Source organism: Silene latifolia, chromosome Y, assembly GCF_048544455.1.
Source record: "Silene latifolia isolate original U9 population chromosome Y, ASM4854445v1, whole genome shotgun sequence".
In the NCBI taxonomy this organism is placed as follows: Eukaryota; Viridiplantae; Streptophyta; class Magnoliopsida; order Caryophyllales; family Caryophyllaceae; genus Silene; species Silene latifolia.
The window spans coordinates 317,901,620-317,923,368 of NC_133538.1; the positions used below are offsets into that span (position 1 = coordinate 317,901,620).

At 43.0% G+C, this 21,749-nt stretch overlaps 1 protein-coding gene across 1 annotated transcript; it reads right to left on the bottom strand.

Moving 5' to 3' along the window:
• Positions 1-16,848: 16,848 nt before the first annotated feature.
• Positions 16,849-17,655, bottom strand: LOC141631253 (uncharacterized). The gene has a single exon (XM_074443950.1). The coding sequence runs from the start codon at positions 17,653-17,655 to the stop codon at positions 16,849-16,851; it is 807 nt and encodes a 268-aa protein (XP_074300051.1).
• Positions 17,656-21,749: the final 4,094 nt, after the last annotated feature.

The following is a 21,749-nucleotide window of genomic DNA, read 5'->3' on the forward strand; positions in this document are numbered from 1 at the left end:
TGATAATGGATGAGAATGGGGTTCCTGGTTCGAATCTGGTCTTGGAGCCTGAAGCCTGATTTTCCAATTTTTTCCTCAGGTTAGACTCGATTCCTTGACCTATTGATTTACTCGCTTCTCGCTTTGGGCTTTCTCTTGGATTGTCTCCAATTCTTTGATTTTGGCCAGGGCAGCCGCTAATCGTTGTTCTGAGGTGAGTTCCACCATTTTTGTGTGTGAATATTAAATGAAAAATAATAAAGGGAATTTTATTGGTTGAAGAACTAGATGCCCCACGGTGGGCGCCAATTGTTTTAGCAGGATTTTCCCTGAATGGGTCCGGCTTGATTAAAGAATAATTTGGGTATCTAGTTCTATAAGTTTGGAATATTGTAAATGAATAACAAGGAAAGACTAAGTATAAAGAATAATGTTTATATTATTTAGATAAGCTGAATACAAATTTGTTTAAGTAATTGGATACTCGGAAAATAATGAAAGATAAATAGTGAAGTAGTTCAACACTGATGAATAATGAATACCATTACCAATGCCAGATTACAATATTTATAGTCATACAAATATGAACGTTTTATTGATCTCCAACGTCCTTCTCTTTTGTCGGAGTTGTTACCGGATTAATAGGGCACATTCCCTATTAATTCGGTTGACTCGTTCTCCTCTTGCACGTCTAGGTTAATGGGTGATATAGTCTCATAGTTAGACTTGGTCTTCCTTGAGAATAGGACATGAACATTTATCTTTATATAACCGTTTTGCTGCTCTTCAGCTTAATCCGGCCTGCTTATGTGTGCTGCCAGGCTATTCCGTGCTTACCATCAGACCTTCCTTCTGGGATTAAGTAGCCTATTCATCCTGTAATACTCTTCACCTACCAAATAATGGTTAGATTTGTCCGGTCTCTGTTTGCCTTAATCAGCCTTGTAAGGTCAGGCTAGGTTAGAGTCAGACCAGGTTAAACTGGGCCTAACAGGTTTGATAGTGACGACTACGTCTTAGGGTTTTAGGAATGCTTAGGGTTTCTTGTAAGGTATTATAAAAACCAATCATTCTACTGATATCAATAACACAACAACTATTATCAACTACAATTGTCTTATGAAATATTCTCCCGTCCATAATCTTAACATGGTATTAGAGCCTCTTTCTTGAGGACTCTAAAAACTCGTTTCCGCTATCTTGCCGGTGAGCGAACATGAATAACGCTCACCGGCGGGATATATCGTAGTGCTATAAACCTCCAAAAAAAAATATTGCTCGTTCTTTGTTGATTTGATGCTGTGTTTCAATTGTCAGCACTTAGTTTTTCTAAGCACAATAATGCTTTCCTCATTTCCCTTCTATGAATCTTCTATCCTCTTTGAAATTTACAAGTTTTCTACTTCGTTTAAGATGGTACAAAAATTGACTGGCGAGTTACGCAATTTTAATCACCATGATGGTGGTTTAGGTCTATTTGGAGTTCGAAAAACTTAGCGTTCTCCAAATATTGAAATTGACGGATCATTTTCCGTTTGACTGAAATTTATTTAGGTCCGATTAGAGTTCCTAGCAAATTATTTGATATTCGACAAGTCCGAAAAGCTTTACGTTCTTGTTCGAATAAATTTATACGAGTCTTATACTCGTTTATCTTACCTACCTTTGAAGACGAAGAAGAAGATTACCGAAGATTGAAGAAATTGAAGATTTCATTTTTTTTTCATTTTTATATTATTTCTTTTGTGTTTCTCCAATCGTAAAGTTCGTAAGTTCGTACTATGTACTGCCTTTACGATTGCGGGAGGGTATTAGGATATTAGACCCATTAGGGCTGACTATCATCTAGGGTTTGGTAGTGACGGCTACATCCTAGGGTTTTAGGAATGCTTAGGGTTTCCTGTAAGGTATTATAAATACCAATCATTCTACTGATATCAATAACACAACAACTATTATCAACTACAATTGTTTTATGAAATATTTTCCTGTCCATAATGTTAACAGTACAATTATCCTAAAAGCAATTTGACACAACCTCTAAATTGCACTCGCACGTGAACAATATTTGCATATAGTTACGTAAGAGTTAAACAACAATTTCATATAGAATAAAATACTACTATCCTAATTAATAACATATTGTTGCAACTCATAAGTTGTAACAAATTAGGATTATATTTTGGGATAAAGTAAACTTATTAAATACTTGAAAAGACAATTTTGTCTCCAAGTAGAAAAACGTTTTTATTATTTAAAAATAAACCATATTTTATTTTTAAAATCCAATTTAGCAACTGTAATACTTAAAATACGTTTTCTCTTAAAAATGTCATGTTACGTAGTCACCCCAAGTTATAGTGCAATCGACTATAACCTAGAGTATGAGTGTATCAAGTTATAGTTAAATCAAGAGAAAATTGTTGATTACAGCCTTTTAAAAATCACTTTTTGAAAATTACAGCCTTATATAATTTTTTTTGTAAATTACATCCAAAATATTACTTTTCTTCTAAAATTGCACCAACTTGAGGATTTCGGTGAATTTTGATGATGTTTTGATGTTGTTTGGGGTGATTAATTGGTTTGTGTTAAGGAGAGGTAAGAAATCTGGGTAAGTAGGCTCTCAAATAATAAAGGGTATATCGGTAAAACATCATCAAAATTCACCGGAATCCTCAAGTTGGTGCAATTTTAGAAGAAAAGTAATATTTTGGATGTAATTTACAAAAAAAATTATATAAGGCTGTAATTTTCAAAAAGTGATTTTTAAAAGGCTGTAATCAACAATTTTCTCTTAAATCAACTATAACTTGAGATGGTCTCAAAACAATTACTAAATATCATAAATAAGAGATGAACTAACTACTGACTAATGTTCCTTGAAAATTCTTCAATTGTACGTCCTTTTCATCTTCTTGATCACGAACTCAAACCGCTTCCATTAACTCACCATTTTTGCAACGTCGTAACCTCGTTAATCGATAAAGGTTTAATAAACAATTACGTGCAAACTTATGTAACAATTATAAGACACTTATCATCATCAAAACATAAATCGTATTAAGGATACAATCCAACAAATTCCCCCTTTTGATTATGGCAAGTCTCCTAGATTTGTTTCTACGGTTTAGTTCCCCTCAACCCAAAAAAATCATAATTGTAAATACTTTGAATTGACAGTTTGATAAGTGAGCTAAGTTATAGCACCTAAGGACCTTAAGAGACATATGATCTTGACAAGGAGGAAGCTTGGGCAAATAACGCTATTCAAGTCCATTTACTTTCTCCTTCTTAACATCATCGAAAAGGCGAGAAAAAGACATAAATCTACTATAGTAATATATATAAACCAAAGCTAATATATAACCAAGTCTAAAGTATACAAAAGAAAATGAGATTAAGCCCCAAATCAAAATAGAGGGTAATTACGATAAAATCGAAATATGGATTAGGCTGAAACAAGAAAATTTGGTAGAGTCATAGTTTTCTCGAGGTATGGTTTCATATGGATTTGTATAGTCTGAACAGGTACGGAATACAAGGATTCTATGATGGTCCAATCAAGAGTTAACCAAATCAGTTTGCGTCTGGAGATGCGCTTCAAAATCAATAACATTCATCACGACCTTCCCTAAAACCTCCTTCATCCCTTGTACCTCAGCGATAACCGCTCCACCATCTGCATATAATTCCTTAGCATGACCAGAAATCACTCCTAAATATTTCCGTTGGAACGGAAGTTCAGTCCACAAAGTCTCCTTAATGCTTGTTAAAACTGACCCCTGCGCTTGCAACTCACACTACACAACAATTAGCTTTGATCCCTGCATTTCCAAACTCATATGTACATCCACCATATACTCTATGAGCTTCAAATCAAGAGGAACGGTTCCACTCACAGCAGCTCCCTGACCACCTGACACACCTGTAGCAGAATCGTTCGCAACACCAGTCGGATTCTATTTTATCTTAAATATCAGATTGGGCCCCTTGAGTTTCAAGACCCATTAATCTAAAAATCCTATCACACATTCGGTCTTTTGGTTTGATGAAATAACTGTCAACACCTACAACACCTTTCATCTCCAACGATTAAGTGTTAGAGTATGAGGGGTTTGTATAGTGTATGAAAATAAGATAAATAAAAATGAAAAGGAAATTATGATTAGATTAATGTAGAGTCGCAAGGGACTGCTTTCCTAGAAAGTATTTCGCCCCTTACAAGCCTAGGGTAACCGCGAAATCGATCCTAGGATAAAACTACACCGACCTTTGTATTCTTAGGCGAGAAAACAAAGAAACTTTACTGTTTTGAATGGTTTGTAAACGGTAAAATCTGAAATTTTTCTTGTGTGTAAACTTTCATATATGTCCTCCTATTTATAGGAAAATAGGCACCCTTTGACCCTTATGTCAAATGCATGGTACGGAGTAAATATGAATAGGTACGTACTCATTCATTCCAGGCGCAAACATTCGTTGTACTCTGTTTCGGAAACAGTTTCTTTCGATCGAATGAATCTAGTTGGTCGATCGAACAAAAAATCCATTCGATCGAACACTTTGTGCAAGCCTACTACTCGATCGAACAATCCTAGGTAATCATACCACTCGATCGAACAATCCTAGGCAACCATATTTAGTCGATCGAACAATCCTATGCAAGAATTTGTTCGATCGATTAATATAGCCTATTCGATCGATGACTTTGGTCGACTACCTTGGTCGATCGATTATTATTTCCTTTCCTTTTCTTCCGTTCATCCCGTTAGCTCTATAATTCGTTTATATATGAACGTGTACTCCACACTCCCGATTCATATTATAACATTACGAGCTTCCGTATGATTTTACCACGATATCCAATTACATTTAAATGGTCGATGACACTTAAATCACCAACATTCCTCCCCCATTTAAGTGTAATCCTTGATTCGTCTTTAAATACCTACTAACCATCAAATTTGCGCATAAATGAAAATGTCATGAAGATTGAATTTCCACATAGTAAAATGCACGTTCCATATACTCTAGTAAAAAGGGTGTCTCTTAGGATTGAACCCTTAAACATATTGAATACATGAAGGCAAAATACACACAAATTACATTTAACAAATAAAGTTATATACTAATACTTATTACAAGCCTAGTATCCTAATCCTCTCATGAGCGTATAAAAGCTTGAGTCCAAAAGCTTCCGAAGTCGGCTATACTTCACGTCTCACATAGGTGAATTCTTTTATCATACACCTGCAAGTACATTTTTTCAAAAATTCATTAAAAAGATAACACTTCATCCTTAACCCACAGCAGGTCCAAGTACATACCTTTCGGGACAAAACTTCGATGTACTTCAATCTTAAATAAAAGGCCTTCCACATTGAATTCTACCTCTAACATTGTATTAGAGGGGAATTGGGTATCCCAATACTTAAGTGATGGGGCATATTCTGCACCGTTGACCAAGTCAACATATTAAGCAAGGTCAAAGATATCCACAGCAAGTCAACGACTTAGACAACCCTAGCCGATCGACACGGCACTGTCGACTGGTCTCGGCATGGCAATCTGCCAGCCGGGGCACATATCCGCGTACTCATATCCAAGACCCCTCGGCCGGCCTGCCATAGGCCCATCGGCCGAGGGCAGATCGGTCTTTCCACCTGCTAGCCACTTGGCCACTTGGCCACTACGTGACAAAAGGTGAAAAGTCTATAAATACTCCTCGACCTTCATTGAGGAAAGGATCCACAATTTAACCTAAGAATCACTATTCATCTGGTATTATCTTCCTTATCTCTCTACAATATACATTTAGCCAAGAACAACAACTTATCCCTTAAGTTTACTGACTTGAGCGTCGGAGTGAGTTCGCTCGGTCCAAAGCCGAGCCCTCAGTTTGTTCATCCTTTCAGGAGACCGAAAGGAGGATTCAAGCAAAGACATCATTCTACAAGCTACGAGTGGTAACAAATATCTGCTCTGAAATTACACTCGGAACAATTGGCGCCGTCTGTGGGGATAGATACTAGAAGCTAGTCACATTCATTCTCAAACAAAAAATAAACAAAACAAAAACCCACCCAAAAAGCTAAGAAGATGTCGAAACAACAAGAGGTACTCGTGACCGACGAACCCGCACTCTACCAAGATGATACCTTCAACAATTCGAGTCGTGCGGCCCTCCACGTGGAGTAATCCAACCGGAATCCGGGATGCCGATAATACTGTTCGCCGCCGCCCGCAACCAGGTCACCATCATGGGACATGTGGTTGACATAGCAAAACCGAAAATGCTCCCGGACCTAATCGGTGTCGCCGCTCACACCGTCACGCCGACAAGAGCGGCGGAAACCGTCCAGGAGACCAGGGCCCAAAAGGTGACTCCGAGAAATTTGAATGGAGCACTAGGAGAAGCCGACCCGATCAAGACGCCCGGAGCCCAAAGTGGGCGCGGTAGACCTAAGTCCTTCCCGCACTCATGGGAGGATAGCGTCCCCGCTGCATGAACGAGGCTTACCCCAAAGGAGCCAGAGGAGTCCGACTCAGCAGAGTCGGAGAAGAAGTCCGAGTCGAAGAAGGAGTCCTTCCCGCTACGAGGGGAGGAGCCGGACTAGGAATGCGAGAAGCGGCGCGCGTGTCGTTCGACACGTTGTCGACACCCCTCGGCGCCTCGTCCTAGAAATCCAGGTGCCAACTAAGCTCAAGTTGCCACCCATATCATACAAAGGAGATAGTGATCCAGCCGACCACGCCGAGGCTTTCGAGTCTTACATGTCGGTATGGGAGCAGCCCGATGAGGTCTGGTGCCGAGTTTTCCCAACAACTTTGCATGGAATGGCTCAAAATTGGTAAAAGGGGCTTTCCGACGGCTCGGTATACTATTACGCCGACCTAAGGGACGCCTTTCTAGCCCAGTACTCTTGCAATAAGAGGAGGGCCGTGGAGACGTCGGACCTCCTAACTATCAAACAGGAGGGGGGCGAGTCTCTACGAAGCTATGTGAAGAGGTTCGACGGAAAGGTCCAGCAGATTCGAGAAATTAATCCCGAACTGGCAGCCTTTGCGCTGATGAAAGGCCTCCCAAGGGGAGACTTAAAAAATGAGCTCATCAAGTGCGGAGGCCTGGGCTTGGACGCCGCTAGGAAGATGGCCGACCAGGCCATGAAGGTAGAGGACTACCATAAGACCTGGGTAGGCCCCAGCGAGGCCGGGCACTCAGAAAAGAAGAGCCGCCGGGAGGACAACCCGGATGAAAGACGCCGTGACAACAATGGGTCACGGTCCGATGAAAGACGCCGTGACAATAATAGGTTACGGTCTGACAAATCTGCCAGGAAACAGGACTCGACGGGCGGCGGTTGGAGTTCGGGAACGTACCACCAGAGGCGGTATAATGATAAAACCCCTCTCGTCGTATCAGCCGCCAAGGTCTTCGCCCTGAGCAAAAACGAGGGCCAGAAGTGGGAAAGGCCCCCCAAGCCAAAGGGAGACGGTGACACGAGCCAGTACTGTGAGTACCACGGCCACACCGGTCACCTTACTGACAACTGCCGGCATCTGAAGAATGCCATTGAAGAGCTGATCCGGAAGGGGAGCCTCGGCAAGTATGTTGCCAAAGGCCAAAAGACTGACGCCGGCGGTTCAGATAAGAAATCCGTCTTTGAACGGATAGGAGTGATCCATGTTGTCATCGGGGGCAACGAGAACGGAGGGTCCGCTCATGGGCACAAACGGCACCTGAACGAGCTGTATCAGGCCATCAACTTTGTGCCCAACACAGCGATCCCCGCTTCCAACATCCCCGATATGACTATTGGAAGGAAGGACTACGAAGGAGTCATCGCGCCTCACAAACCCACTTGTAGTCAATTTGGACATATCCAACCACCTGGTCAAGAGGTGCCGATTGACACAAAGCGCGTACCGAACATCATGTTCGGGGAGTGCTTCCTCGGCCTCGATCGAGAGTCAAGGACTTAAGCCCCGCACCAATCCACTATACAGCTTCTGGGGGCCGGCCTGGTACCACCAAATCAATCGGGATCACGGTGATGTTCGGCGAAGGGAAGGCGGCTAAGAATGTCCTAGCCGAGTTCGTGGTCATTGACGGCTCGTCCGCCACAACGTTCTCATAGGCCGAGTCACTCGAGCGAGGCCGATGCGAATGTCCATCCGGCCCTAACACGATGTATGTCTCGGACCGGGGGGGAAGCGCATAAGCTCCTCTCCAAGGACGAGAAGGACGAAGTGGTCAACATCCGGATAGCGCCGAGGGATGCAACATGCAATCCCTCAAAGTGGCAAAGAAATCGAAAAGGAAAAGTCCATCCTTACAACGAGGGCGACCTCATGGATGCAACTAGCGGGCCGACTCGGGAAGGTGTGCCTTTGATGAGCCATTAGGACGCTGATAATCTCAGGAAAACTTTGTGTAGCGGCGGAGGTGTCCAAAACAGCTGTGGGCACCCCGACGCATGTTTTTATCTAATGAAAAATCGTCCAAGTCTTCCATCAAAATGTTCATTTTCCCATAGTCACTAGGAAGCAGCAGACGCCGGCTCACACTGTCATACCGACAAGAGCGGCAGTCTCCATCAAGAAGTAGGCGCCATCGCAGTCACCCCAAGTAGTAGACGCCACGGCAGTCACCCCAAGAGGTTTGACGCCGTCGCAGTCACTCCAAGTGGTAGACGCCACGACAGTCTCCATCAAGAAGTGGGCGCCATCGCAGTCACCCCAAGTGGTAGACGCCACGGCAGTCTCCATCAAGAAGTAGGCGCCGTCGCGGTCACCCCAAGTAGTAGACGCCACGGCAGTCACCCCAAGAGGTTTGACGCCGTCGCAGTCACTCCAAGTGGTAGACGCCACGGCAGTCTCCATCAAGAAGTAGGCGCCATCGCAGTCACCCCAAGTAGTAGATGCCACGGCAGTCACCCCAAGAGGTTTGACGCCGTCGCAGTCACTCCAAGTGGTAGACGCCACGGCAGTCTCCACCAAGTAGTAGACGCCACGGCAGTCACCCCAAGAGGTTTGACGCCGTCGCAGTCACCCCAAGTGGTAGACGCCATGGCAGCCTCCATCAAGAAGTGGGCGCCGTCGCAGTCACCCCAAGTGGTAGACGCCACGGCAGTCTCCATCAAGAAGTAGGCGCCGTCGCAGTCACCCCAAGTAGTAGACGCCACGGCAGTCACCCCAAGAGGTTGGACGCCGTCGCAGTCACTCCAAGTGGTAGACGCCACGGAAGTCGCTAACAAGAAGCAGATACCGCAACGGTCACGACCAGCGCAGTTGATACTCGCTGAAGCGATCAAAATACCTCGTAAGCGTTAAACACAATTGATACGCACTCTAGACTGCCTCGGCCAAGCCGAGGCGGAAACAAAAGAGACGCCCAATTAATAACGTAAGAAGACAACTCAGACGAGGACGAGAAAAGACCTCGGCCAAGCCAGAGGTAAAGTAAAAACGCTAAGTACAGTTGAGACGCTCAACTACTAGCGCAAGAAAAAGAAATGAGGTAAAGACCTCGGCCAAGCCGGAGGCAGAAGAAACGAACTCTTATTAAAAATAATAACAGGTTACAAACAAGGAGAATGCAGACGACGGCCGTCCCCATAGGGATAAGCCAAAACACAACCTACCAAAGTTATACAAGTACAGGGAAAAGAAAAGCAAAAAGTTACAAGTATGTCATTTGGAGCGCCAAAAGATGGCAGGGAGGAAGGGCTTAATAATTGGCTCCCGAACAGCTGAAGCCATCCGAAACGCCAGGTGAGCCTGGTGACAACCGCCCGTCTCCCTATGTCTGTTGCTGCTTGCCATCGCAGCGTGATAGCGGATCTTCTTCGATGGGCAACCCGGCCAGTTTTCCTAGCGGCCTCGGCTTCAGCGACCTCGGCCTTAGCCTCGGCGGCCTCAAATGCCCTCATTCTCTCGGCTTCCTCCTTGGCGCCTTAGCCTTCTCGAAGGGTCGCTTCCTCCGCGGCCGCCTCTTTCTCTATCTTCACCCTCACCGCCTCCTTGGCCTTCTCCGCCACGGCCTTCTCCTTAGCTTCGAGCTTGTCGTCAAACAGCTCATCAAATTTGCCCCACGGAAAGGAACCATCAAGAGGGAAGAGCTCCCCAATCACTTCCCTGGCAGCTTCTTCGGCCAAATCCCGGAATTCGGCGCACATGTTAGGGAGCATGACGGTTTGGCGCATCTCAATGTCCTCCTCCTCTTTGTCTCGATGATGGCCTCCTTGCTCCAATCACCTTCCCCGGATCTCAAACCGGTCCCCAATTCATTCCTTTGCTTGAAATAAAGGTCGGCGTGCCTCGAACAAGGTCACACTTCGCCAGCGGCTTTGCAACTTGGCCGCAGCAGCCTCGCCTTGGCTCTCTCAAAGAAGGACCTCCTTTTCAGCGTCCTCCCCCGAGTTTTCTCTCGCCCAAGAGCGCTTTCTCGATCCCCCTAAGCCTCTGCTCATTGAGGAGATCCAGCTTCGCCTTCACGGCCACCTTCTTAGTGGCATTAAGCTCAAAAGCGGATTGAGCCACGGCTTTCTCCTGCTCTATAATACGAGCACCGGTCAGCTCGTTCCACCTCGCCAGCCTCTCGATCAACCTCTCGATCAACCTCGCGCCTTCTGCTACAAGCTGGGAGGGGGAAGCCTTCTAGGATGAAGAGTCAGTAGTGAGGTTTCGATCACCAGCCTGCAGTCGGGAGGGGGAAGCCTTCTGGGATGAAGAGTCAGTAGTGACGTTATGATCACCAGCCTGCACGGGATTCTCCTCCACTTGCTGCTCAATAAGAGCGACGGCCGACAGCGGCTGATCTACAAAATTTAACGAAAGCATCAGTATCAATATGCATAGACGTGCTAGAGAGCCTGTCATCAGCAGCGCCTAATGAACCGGCTAAACCTGAGCCACAGGGTAGATCAGTACCATGCTTGGCCCTCTTGGCCGGGGGACGCATTTCCTCACCAGCAGCAGAAGCAACGGCAGCGGTAGAGGCTGTCTCCTTTCTCTTACGGACAAGGGGAGACCCCTCCTCATCGGAGTCCTCCCCATTGGTGATATCAACGATCTCCACCGTCTCCTTCTGAACAGGGGGGATGAGAGGTGGAACTGATGTCGACGCCATCACCGCCGAAGGCTTTGTTTTTCGAGTATGGCGCGGCATGTTGCTAACAACCTTCGCCTGGGCCTCCACCACATTCAAGCTTTTCAGCTGCTGATCCATGAGATCATTCGGCGACGTCCTGCGGTCATGGGTTAGAGCCTTGGGATGCAAGTTAGCAACGGTTTTATCTTTGTGCAGCCCCATTCTCCGGAGGATATCCTCAGACAAGTCCGGTCCAAAGTGGTCTGCGAAGAAAACAAAGCAAGAGTTAAGTAGAAGAAATAAATCGAGGTTCGAAAAACAGGAACATTGAGAGCGGTGATGGGCCTCACACCGACCCCACTCACCCTGTGCTAGGGCCGGTATGAGGCCGACATGGAAGAGCGTCTCATCCTGAAGAATGATCTGTGTTGGGGGAATCCATCTTTTCGGCAACCCACTCTTGTCCGCCTCAAAAAGCCTCATCGCCAGCTTCTCATCCTCTTTAAGAGGGACCTTGCTGGCATCCATCTTGAGCTTTTTCCGGGTGACCCATCTGTCATGCTCCGCCTTAGTCTCACACCGCAAATTAACTTGGTGCTGAAAGGAGCGGGCGGGCAATGATAGTCATCCGGCACCTTAACGTACACCCACCGATCTTTCCAGTCCTTGCAAGAAGTAAGTTTGTCAACAGAGACATAACCCTGCTCCATTTGCACACTGTACCATCCGATGCGGCCAGAGATTGATGGCCGGAGATGATGAAGCCGGCGGAATAAATTCACCGTTGGAGCCTCTCCCTTGAAGAGACAAAGCCAGACAAAGCCGACTATGGTCCTCATAGCCAATGGGTGCAGTTGGGCAACGGCAACGTTCATGGCCCTAATGATGGCCATAACGTACTCATTCAGCGGAAACCGGAGCCCGTACTCCAAGTGTCGCATGTATACGCCGGTGTAGCCGGTGGAGGGGCAACAACAGACGGCCGACCCTCCTCGGGGATAACAATTTCGTATCCCCCTGCCAAAGAAGAAATGGCCCTCGAAAAATGTCTCGCCGGAACAACCGGCGAACTTATGGGTCCAAGCACGGTCAAGGCGGACCTTACAGGGCGTCACCGTGATCCATAACGCATCGCTCCCCTCATTAGGACGAGCCTTTTCAAAGATCATCACCAAAATCGTCTGCGTCATCATCGACGTCATCGTCATCCTCCCATTCCTCCAAAATCTGAGGATCAACTTCGGGAGAAGGAGACCTAGGGCCCCCAGCCTTATCGGAGGGGGCGTCCGGCTTCTCCTCCTCATCAAGACGCGACGGGGATCCCCCCGGCGCCGGTTTACTAGTCCCGGCATCAGCGGAAGACATGTTTACAGCAAAAACTTACAAAGTTAAAAAATTGGAAAGTTTGTTTGTTACCTTGAAGAAGAACACTCGCCGGGGTAACAACTCTGAAAATTAGAAGACAAAGAAGCCCTTGAAAGTTTAGAGAGAAGAAAATTTTGGAGAATGAAATTGGTGGCCAATTTCACGGAATAACTGCCCTATTTATAGGGAAAAGCCCATGAAGAAGGACCAATCAGAGAACAGCCCATGAAACGTCAGCCAATCAGCGTGTAGACACGTGTCGGACATGCAACCACGGAACGTCAATCGTTGCAACAGTTGAACGTCAATCAATGCAACAGTGACCAAGCGTCTTCAACACGCCCATTCACATCCCTCCGCCTATTCACCTTCCTCAACAAATTCCCAAGCATCTGTTCTCCGCCGGCCACATGATCAACCAAGCTAGGTAGCGCCGGCCGGGGGCAATCAAAAACAACCGGCACTCTCAACCCTGGTCTCGGCCAGCGTCACTTTCTTTTCCACATCGGATGCCCTTTACACATCCATGTGGAGGGGGGATATGGTACGGCCTAAGAAAAACCAGGCCGAGATAGAAGAAGCCGATGCAGTAGAAGAGGCCGATGCAGGATATTTTTTACAAATTACTTGCGCAGAATATACGCTCAAACATACATCGGAGCCCATACCACGGCATAGACTACGCTGGGGGCAAATTGATGGCGCATATTCTGCACCGTTGACCAAGTCAACATATTAAGCAAGGTCAAAGATATCCACAGCAAGTCAACGACTTAGACAAATTTAGCCGATGCGACTGTCGGCGTCGCCTGGTCTCGGCATGGCAATCGCAAATGGTAGGGCACATATCCGCGTACTCATATCCAAGACCCCTCGGCCGGCCTGCCATAGGCCCATCGGCCGAGGGCAGATCGGTCTTTCCACCTGCTAGCCACTTGGCCACTTGGCCACTACGTGACAAAAGGTGAAAAGTCTATAAATACTCCTCGACCTTCATTGAGGAAAGGATCCACAATTTAACCTAAGAATCACTATTCATCTGGTATTATCTTCCTTATCTCTCTACAATATACATTTAGCCAAGAACAACAACTTATCCCTTAAGTTTACTGACTTGAGCGTCGGAGTGAGTTCGCTCGGTCCAAAGCCGAGCCCTCAGTTTGTTCATCCTTTCAGGAGACCGAAAGGAGGATTCAAGCAAAGACATCATTCTACAAGCTACGAGTGGTAACAAATATCTGCTCTGGAATTACACTCGGAACATTAAGGTTTAATGGACTTCAAACCCATCCCTAGAACCGATCTTTCAACTAAATGTTTTTCCAAAATTTTAGTTAAATGATCCACAAGATTTTGTTGAGATCTTACAAAGTCTACCGAAAAAACTCCATTGGAAATTAATTCTCGTACAGCGCTATGTCTTACTCCGAGATGCCTCGATTTCTCATTATATATTTGACTATAAGCTTTAGCCAAAGTTGCTGCCCTATCACAATGGATTGATATTGGAGATATCGGTTTAGGCCATAGAGGTATTTCATATACCAAATTCTTAAGCCATTCCGCCTCTTTTCCGGCTGCTGCCAAGGCTACAAATTCTGACTCCATAGTGGATGTCGTGATACATGTTTGCTTCTTGGAAGCCCAATAAATGGCACCTCCCCCAAGCAAAAAGACCCAACCACTAGTTGAAGAATGATCTTCAATATTGGTAATCCAACTTGCATCCGAGTAGTCTTCTAACACCGAAGGATTCCCACTATAGGTCAATGCAAATTCTTTTGTACTCTTAAGATACTTTAAAACACGCATTACCGCGCTCCAATGATGACTACTTGGATTACTTGTGTATCTACTTAACCTTCCAACTGCATATGCAATATCCGGTCGAGTACTTGTCATAGCATACATTAAACATCTTATGACTTGAGAATACTTCAATTGTGACAATGGTAATCCCGTATTAGGCATTAATTTTATGTTTGCCTCCATTGGTGAATAAGCAGCACTGTTATTCTCACAATTAAACTTTTTAAGTACTTTCTCAATGTAATGAGATTGTGACAAGGATATGCCAAGATTAGTTCTTTTAATCTTAATTCCGAGAATCACATCCGCTATGCCCATATGTCCTTCATAGCAAAACTTTATGATAAAAATGCCTTAGTAAGATCAACTTGCTTTTGATCCGTACCAAAAATTAACATATCATCAACATATAAACAAATGATGACACCATTACCGGAGTTATCAAATTTGCTATATACACATTTGTCCGATTGATTAAGTTTATAACCATTAGATAAGACAACTTCATCAAATTTATGATGCCATTGCTTTGGTGCTTGTTTAAGTCCGTATAAGGACTTCACCAACTTGCAAACTTTATGCTCTTGTCCGGGCATAATAAAACCTTCCGGTTGTTTCATGTAAATTTCTTCTTCCAATTCACCATGTAAAAACGCTGTTTTCACATCCATTTGATGTATTACCAAATTATGTATGGAAGCAATTGCTATTAATAACCTTATAGTAGAAATTCTAGCAACCGGTGCATAAGTATCGAAATAGTCTATTCCTTCTTTTTGTCTAAAGCCTTGAATAACTAATCGAGCTTTGAACTTGTCGATGGAGCCATCAACATGCATATTTTTCTTAAAGATCCATCTACAACCTAAGGGTTTACATCCTTTTGGTAAATCAGAAAGAACCCATGTATTGTTTCCCATTATGGAATCCATTTCATCATTGATGGCTTCTTTCCAAAAAGCAACATCTTGTGATGTCATTGCCTCTTTAAATGTCTTAGGATCTTCATCTATGTTGTAACAATAAGCATATTGAAGTCCTACTTCATTCCTAGACCCTTCCACTAAATAAGTTTGGAAGTCCGGACCGACGTCTTTTGCTTTTCTAGCTCTTTTACTTCTCCGAAGCTCGACCACTTGGGAGGGGTTGACCGAACTTTGTGACAAGTTGCTAGTATTATTATTAATATTTGGCACTAAGTCTTTAGGCCTTTTCATCGATGTAAATCTTTCTTCATCGAAAATTGCATCCCTTGAATCAATCACGGAATGAATCGCAATTGAATTATTAGGTTCTATTACATAGAATCTATACGCTTTTGAATGCATAGCATAACCAATGAATATACAATCTATTCTTTTTTCTCCCAAAGTTTTCCTTTTAGGATCGGGTAGTCTTACAACGGCCCGACATCCCCAAACTCTAAGATAACTTAGATTCGGCTTCTTTTTGTACCAAAGTTCATATGGGGTTATGTCATTCCGCTTGTTTGGCACTCTATTTAATAGATAACATGCGGTTAACATGGCTTCACCCCAAAAACCTTCACTCAAACCCGAGTATGATAGCATGGAATTCATCATCTCTTTTAGAGTTCGATTTTTCCTTTCCGCTACACCATTTAATTGTGGTGTGTATGGAGGAGTAATTTCATGTATAATTCCACAATATGCAAAGTACTTAGGATCCAAGTACTCACCACCTCGATCGGTTCGAAGTCTTTTAATCTTGCTAGATTTTTGCAATTCTACTTCATTTTTATAAGTGATAAATTTATCAAGAGCCTCATCATTAGTATGCATTAAATAGACATAACAAAACCGGGAATAATCATCGATAAAAGTTCCCAAATACCTTTTATTTCCTAAAGATGGAGTAGAATGCAAGTCACATAAATCACTATGTATTAAATCTAGTATTTGTGATGTACTTATGATGTTTTTAAAAGGTTGTCTAGTAATTTTAGTAAGCATACATGTATCACATTTACGAGTTTGTAAATCAAATGGTGGAATTAAGTCATGTTTAGACATAAGAAGAAGTCGCTTATAATGAACATGTCCAAGCCTTGCATGCCATAAATTAGACGAAGATGTAGATGTAGAAACCATATACACACAATCATCTATTTTGAAACCATATACACACAATCATCTATTTTATTTATATTTAACATAAATATAACATTACAATAATAACCGAAACCTATAAATATTCCGGATTTTGATAATACATACTTATCCGATTCTATGACTTGTTTATAACCGGATTTATTTAATAATCCTCCCGATACTAAGTTTTTCCTTATATCGGGTACATATAATACATCTTTTAATACTACGGATTTTCCGGAACTAAATACTAAAGTAATATATCTACGGCCTTGTATTTTTGCGGTTGATTCGTTGCCCATGTGAAGAATGGAACCGTCTTCTACCGGTACAAAATTTTTGAACCAAGAACGATTTTTGCAAACATGTCTTGTTGCACCCGAATCAATCCACCAAATTATTTCATCATCCTTGGCTAGTAGAAGCACCATGGTCCTTACACCCTTGTCCGGTGCCTTTCCCCGAAGTTTTCATTTTCTTCTTCCTTACTCAGCAATCCGCCTTAAAGTGTCCGGTTTTACCGCATATCCAACAAGCACTTTTTGGTTTCTTGTTCGGTTCATTATTAGTATCATTATAAGGTCGTTTCTTGCCTTTGCCTTTGTCCTTGTCCTTCCATTTAGAACTTTCCCCTTGTTCCACCATATTAATGGAGGAACCCTTAGCATCTACCTTTCCGGTAGGTTTCTCATTTTCTTCGGCCCTAAGGCCTTCCTCGACTTGGAGACTTCTACCAAGTTGAGCCAAAGTCATTGCTTCCTTTTTATGTTTCAAATCATGTTTAAAATTTTTCCAAGTCGGTGGTAATTTCTCAATAATACTAGACACAGACATATTCTCATTCATAGGCATGTCACATTGAGAAAAATGATTAATAATATGAACTAGTTCATTAAATTGTTCCGACACGGGACGAGAGTACGTCATTTTATAGTTCATAAAACGACTTACCAAAAACTTGCTACTTGTGGCATCTTCATCCATATACCTCTTCTCCAATTGATCCCAAAGAAAAGTAGAAGATTCAACATGTTGATACATATCAAATAGTGTATTTGACATACCATTTAATATATGTCCACGACATATATAATCATCATTTTCCCATTTAGCGTTCCTACGGATGGCATCAATGGCTTGATCATCTTCCGGTTCCGGAGGACATGGTGTAGTAATCACATATGCTACTTTTAAATGAGAAAGTTTGAAGTGCATTTTCTTTTGCCATCTACGAAAATCAATTCCTTCAAATTTTTCAAATATCTCAAACTTAATTTTTCCTTTCATGTCATCCATGGCACACACACTATATTAATATAAAATACTTTCTAAGAATGTTAGAGTATGAGGGGTTTGTATAGTGTATGAAAATAAGATAAATAAATATGAAAAGAAAATTGTGCTTAGATTAATGTAGAGTCGCAAGGGACTGCTTTCCTTAGAAAGTATTTTGCTCTTACAAGCCTAGGGTAACCGCGAAATCGATCCTAGGATAAAACTACACCGACCTTTGTATTCTTAGGCGAGAAAACTAAGAAACTTTACTGTTTTGAATGGTTTGTAAAAGGTAAAATCTGAAATATTTCTTGTGTGTAAACTTTCACATATGTCCTCCTATTTATAGGAAAATAGGCACCCTTTGACCCGTATGTCAAATGCATGGTACGGAGTAAATATGAATAGGTACGTACTCATTCATTCCAGGCGCAAACATTCGCTGTACTCTGTTTCGGAAACAGTTTTTTTCGATCGAATGAATCTAGTTGGTCGATCGAACAAAAATTCCATTCGATCGAACACTTTGTGCAAGCCTACTACTCGATCGAACAATCCTAGGAAATCATACCACTCGCTCGAACAATCCTAGGCAACCATATTTAGTCGATCGAACAATCCTATGCAAGAATTTGTTCGATCGATTAATATAGCCTATTCGATCGATGACTTTGGTCGACTACCTTGGTCGATCGATTATTATTTCCTTTCTTTTTCTTCCGTTCATCCCGTTAGCTCTATAATTCGTTTATATATGAACGTGTACTCCACACTCCCGATTCATATTATAACATTACGAGCTTCCGTATGATTTTACCATGATATCCAATTACATTTAAATGGTCGATGACACTTAAATCACCAACATTAAGATATCCATATTCCATACGACACATCGAAAAAAGTCGATGGAACCACGTTTGTTACAATTTTGGATAATTGATAAATTCGATTAAAAACTCAAACGGGTAAACTGACCTTGTCGCCTTCTAACCAAGCCTTCATAAGTACTATTGTTGATTTACTAAGAGAAGCAGAGAGACGTAGTAAGGGATTAATTGTTGTGTTGTATTCTCATTCCAATACTTGCCAATATATAGTACAATGAGGATAACAAATCACTGGAAATAAGGAGTAAATTGATAACAATAATAGTTTGTTACCAAAAACTAATGCTAGTAAATAGGCAAGACTAATCAACCAAATATTGTGCTAATCTTGAGCACAATATTCGGCTAACACCTCCCTCAAACTGGAGCATGGAGATCAAGAATGCCCAGTTTGCGGAGTAAGTAATGAAACTGACGAACTCCCAACGGCTTTGTAAACATATCAGCAATTTGCTCATTTGTCGGAACATGGAATGGAGTAACAAGCTTGTCGGTAATGGCATCACGAACAAAGTGACAATCAATTTCGATATGTTTTGTGCGCTCGTGAAACACGGGATTTTGAGCGAGATGGATGGCGGACTGACTATCACAGTGAAGTCGCATAGAAGATGATAACGGAACATCCAAACTAGCAAGAAGACCCTTTAACCACTTGCGCTCACAAACAACAGCGGCCATAGACCTGTATTCGGCCTCGGCGGAAGAGAGTGACACCGTATGCTGCTTTTTCGTTTTCCAAGAGATGGGTGAGTCCCTGAGAAAGACAAACCAACCCGTCACAGAACGCCGAGTTAGAGGACATTTACCCCAATCCGAGTCACACCACCCAGACACCAATAATTTGCTGTCGGGCCGTAGTAGAATGCCTTGACCGGGACTACCTTTCAAGTAGCGTACAACAACACGCATGGCAGCGGCCATATGAGCCTCACGGGGATTTTGGAGAAATTGGGAGAGGACATGAACCGAGAAAGACAAGTCAGGCCGAGTTACGGCCAAGTATACAAGACGACCTATAAAACGGCGATAGCGCTCGGGACAATTAAGAATGCGCTGTCACTAGTGGCAAGTTGATGATCGACTTCCATAGGAGTAGAAGCAGGCTTGGCACCCAAAAAACCGGCTTCACTTATAATATCAAGAGTATATTTTCGTTGGTTAAGAAAAATACCTTCGGTACTTTGCGCAACTTCAATACCAAGAAAATATTTCAAGGAACCCAAATCCTTCATCTTAAAGCATCGATGTAAATAATCCTTAAAGTTACGGACAGCCGGACTATTATTACCCGCAATAACGAGATCGTCCACATAAATTAGAACATATAAACGAATCTCATTATTGGAGTAAGTGAAAAGAGAGTAGTCAGAATAGGATTGACAAAAACCGAAAGCTCGTAATGGCCCAGCTAATTTAGCAAACCAACAACGCGGGGCTTTACGAAGTCCGTATAAGGATTTTTTGAGACGACAAACTTTCCCATCATGACCACGACTGAAACCCGGAGGAAGTTTCATGTAAACTTCTTCATTCAAATCACCGTGCAAGAATGCGTTATGCACATCGATTTGATGCAACTCCCAATTTTTAACGGAGGCAACAACAAGAAAAGTACGTATAGTGACCATCTTGACGACCGGAGCAAATGTTTCCCCATAGTCAAGACCTTCTACTTGATGATTGCCAAATACGACAAGACGAGCTTTCAACCTTTCAATGGAACCATCGGATTTATACTTAATTTTATAGACCCAACGGCAGCCAAGAGCTTTTTTATCGGGTGGTAAATCAGCAAGTTCCCATGTCCCATTAGATTCAACCGCATCAATTTCATCTTGCATTGCTCGACACCCCCCCCCCCCCCTCATCACGAACCGCAATTTTAAAGGAAGGAGGTTCAATTCCTGCGGTTATAGCAGCAAGAAAAATACGATGCCGACTAGAAAAATTATTACAATTAACGTAATTAGCTAAGGGATGAAGGGTACCTGAGGGCGATGAAGGATAATCCGGTGAACTTGACGGACATGGACTGTTTGTTGTGTCGAGAATGTAACCACTCAAGCGAGAATTTGGAAATTTCATTCGATGACCTCGGCCTAGCTCAGCAGGAGGGTCGGCAATGGTTTCAATAGCCGAAGGAGAAGGAGTGTCAACAGGGACCTCGGTGTTAGGTGATACAGGTGTATCAGTATTGGCCGTGACAGAGAGCTCCTCAGACGGCTTGAATGAAGCAGGCTCATTACAAGGTGATACAGGTGCATCAATATTGGCCGTGTCATCCGTAGAAATTTCATCCATAAAAATGAAATTAGTGGGGTCAATGAAGTCACTGACATTGCCTATCTCATCAAAAGGAAAATAGTCCTCGAAAAATACCACATCACGGGAATAAAATATCTCACCGAATGAATGTCGTAAACTCTCCAACCCTTTTTATTAAGCGGGTATCCTAAAAAAATACATTTACGACTTCTTGGTGCAAATTTGTCACCATTTGTTTTCTAATTGTGGACAAAGCAAAGGCACCCAAAAACCCTCAAATTTGTATAAGATGGTTGAACCCCGAACAGGATTTCATACGGAGTTTTATTATGAAGAATTTTCGATGGTGTGCGATTAATTAAATGTGCAGCGGTCAGAACACGTTCACCCCAAAATTTTGTAGGGAGGTGTCCCTGAAATAACAATGCCCGCGCCACATTAAGAATGTGGCGATGTTTACGCTCTACGCGCCCATTTTGTTGGGGTGTGCCGACACAAGAAGTCTGAAATTGTATACCTTGCTTTAAAAAATAATCAGCCATGTGATAGAACTCACTCCCGTTATCACTGCGCACCACCTTGACCTGTTTAGAAAATTGGGTCTGGACCATTGATAAAAAATGCATAAAGAGACCCGTAATCTCTGTTTTAGCAAGCAGCAAATATACCTAGACGGAGCGTGAACTATCGTCCACAATGGTTAAAACATATTTTGCACCACATGTAGAAGGAGTGCGATAAGGCTCCCAAAGATCACAATGTATCAAATAAAAAATTTTAGAAGCAACATTATCACTAGTATGAAAACTAGTTCGAGTTTGTTTAGCAAGATGGCATACATCACATACCATATTATTAGGAAAAGAAATTATACGAGCTAAAGGAATTAATTGAACCGCATGATCCCCCGGATGACCGAGTCGTCGGTGCCACAAATGATATTCCCCTTCCGTGCTA

Bases quoted from the DNA above. Each gene is read 5' to 3' on its own strand.
- LOC141631253 (XM_074443950.1), bottom strand. From the start codon at position 17,655: ATGGATGACATGAAAGGAAAAATTAAGTTTGAGATATTTGAAAAATTT.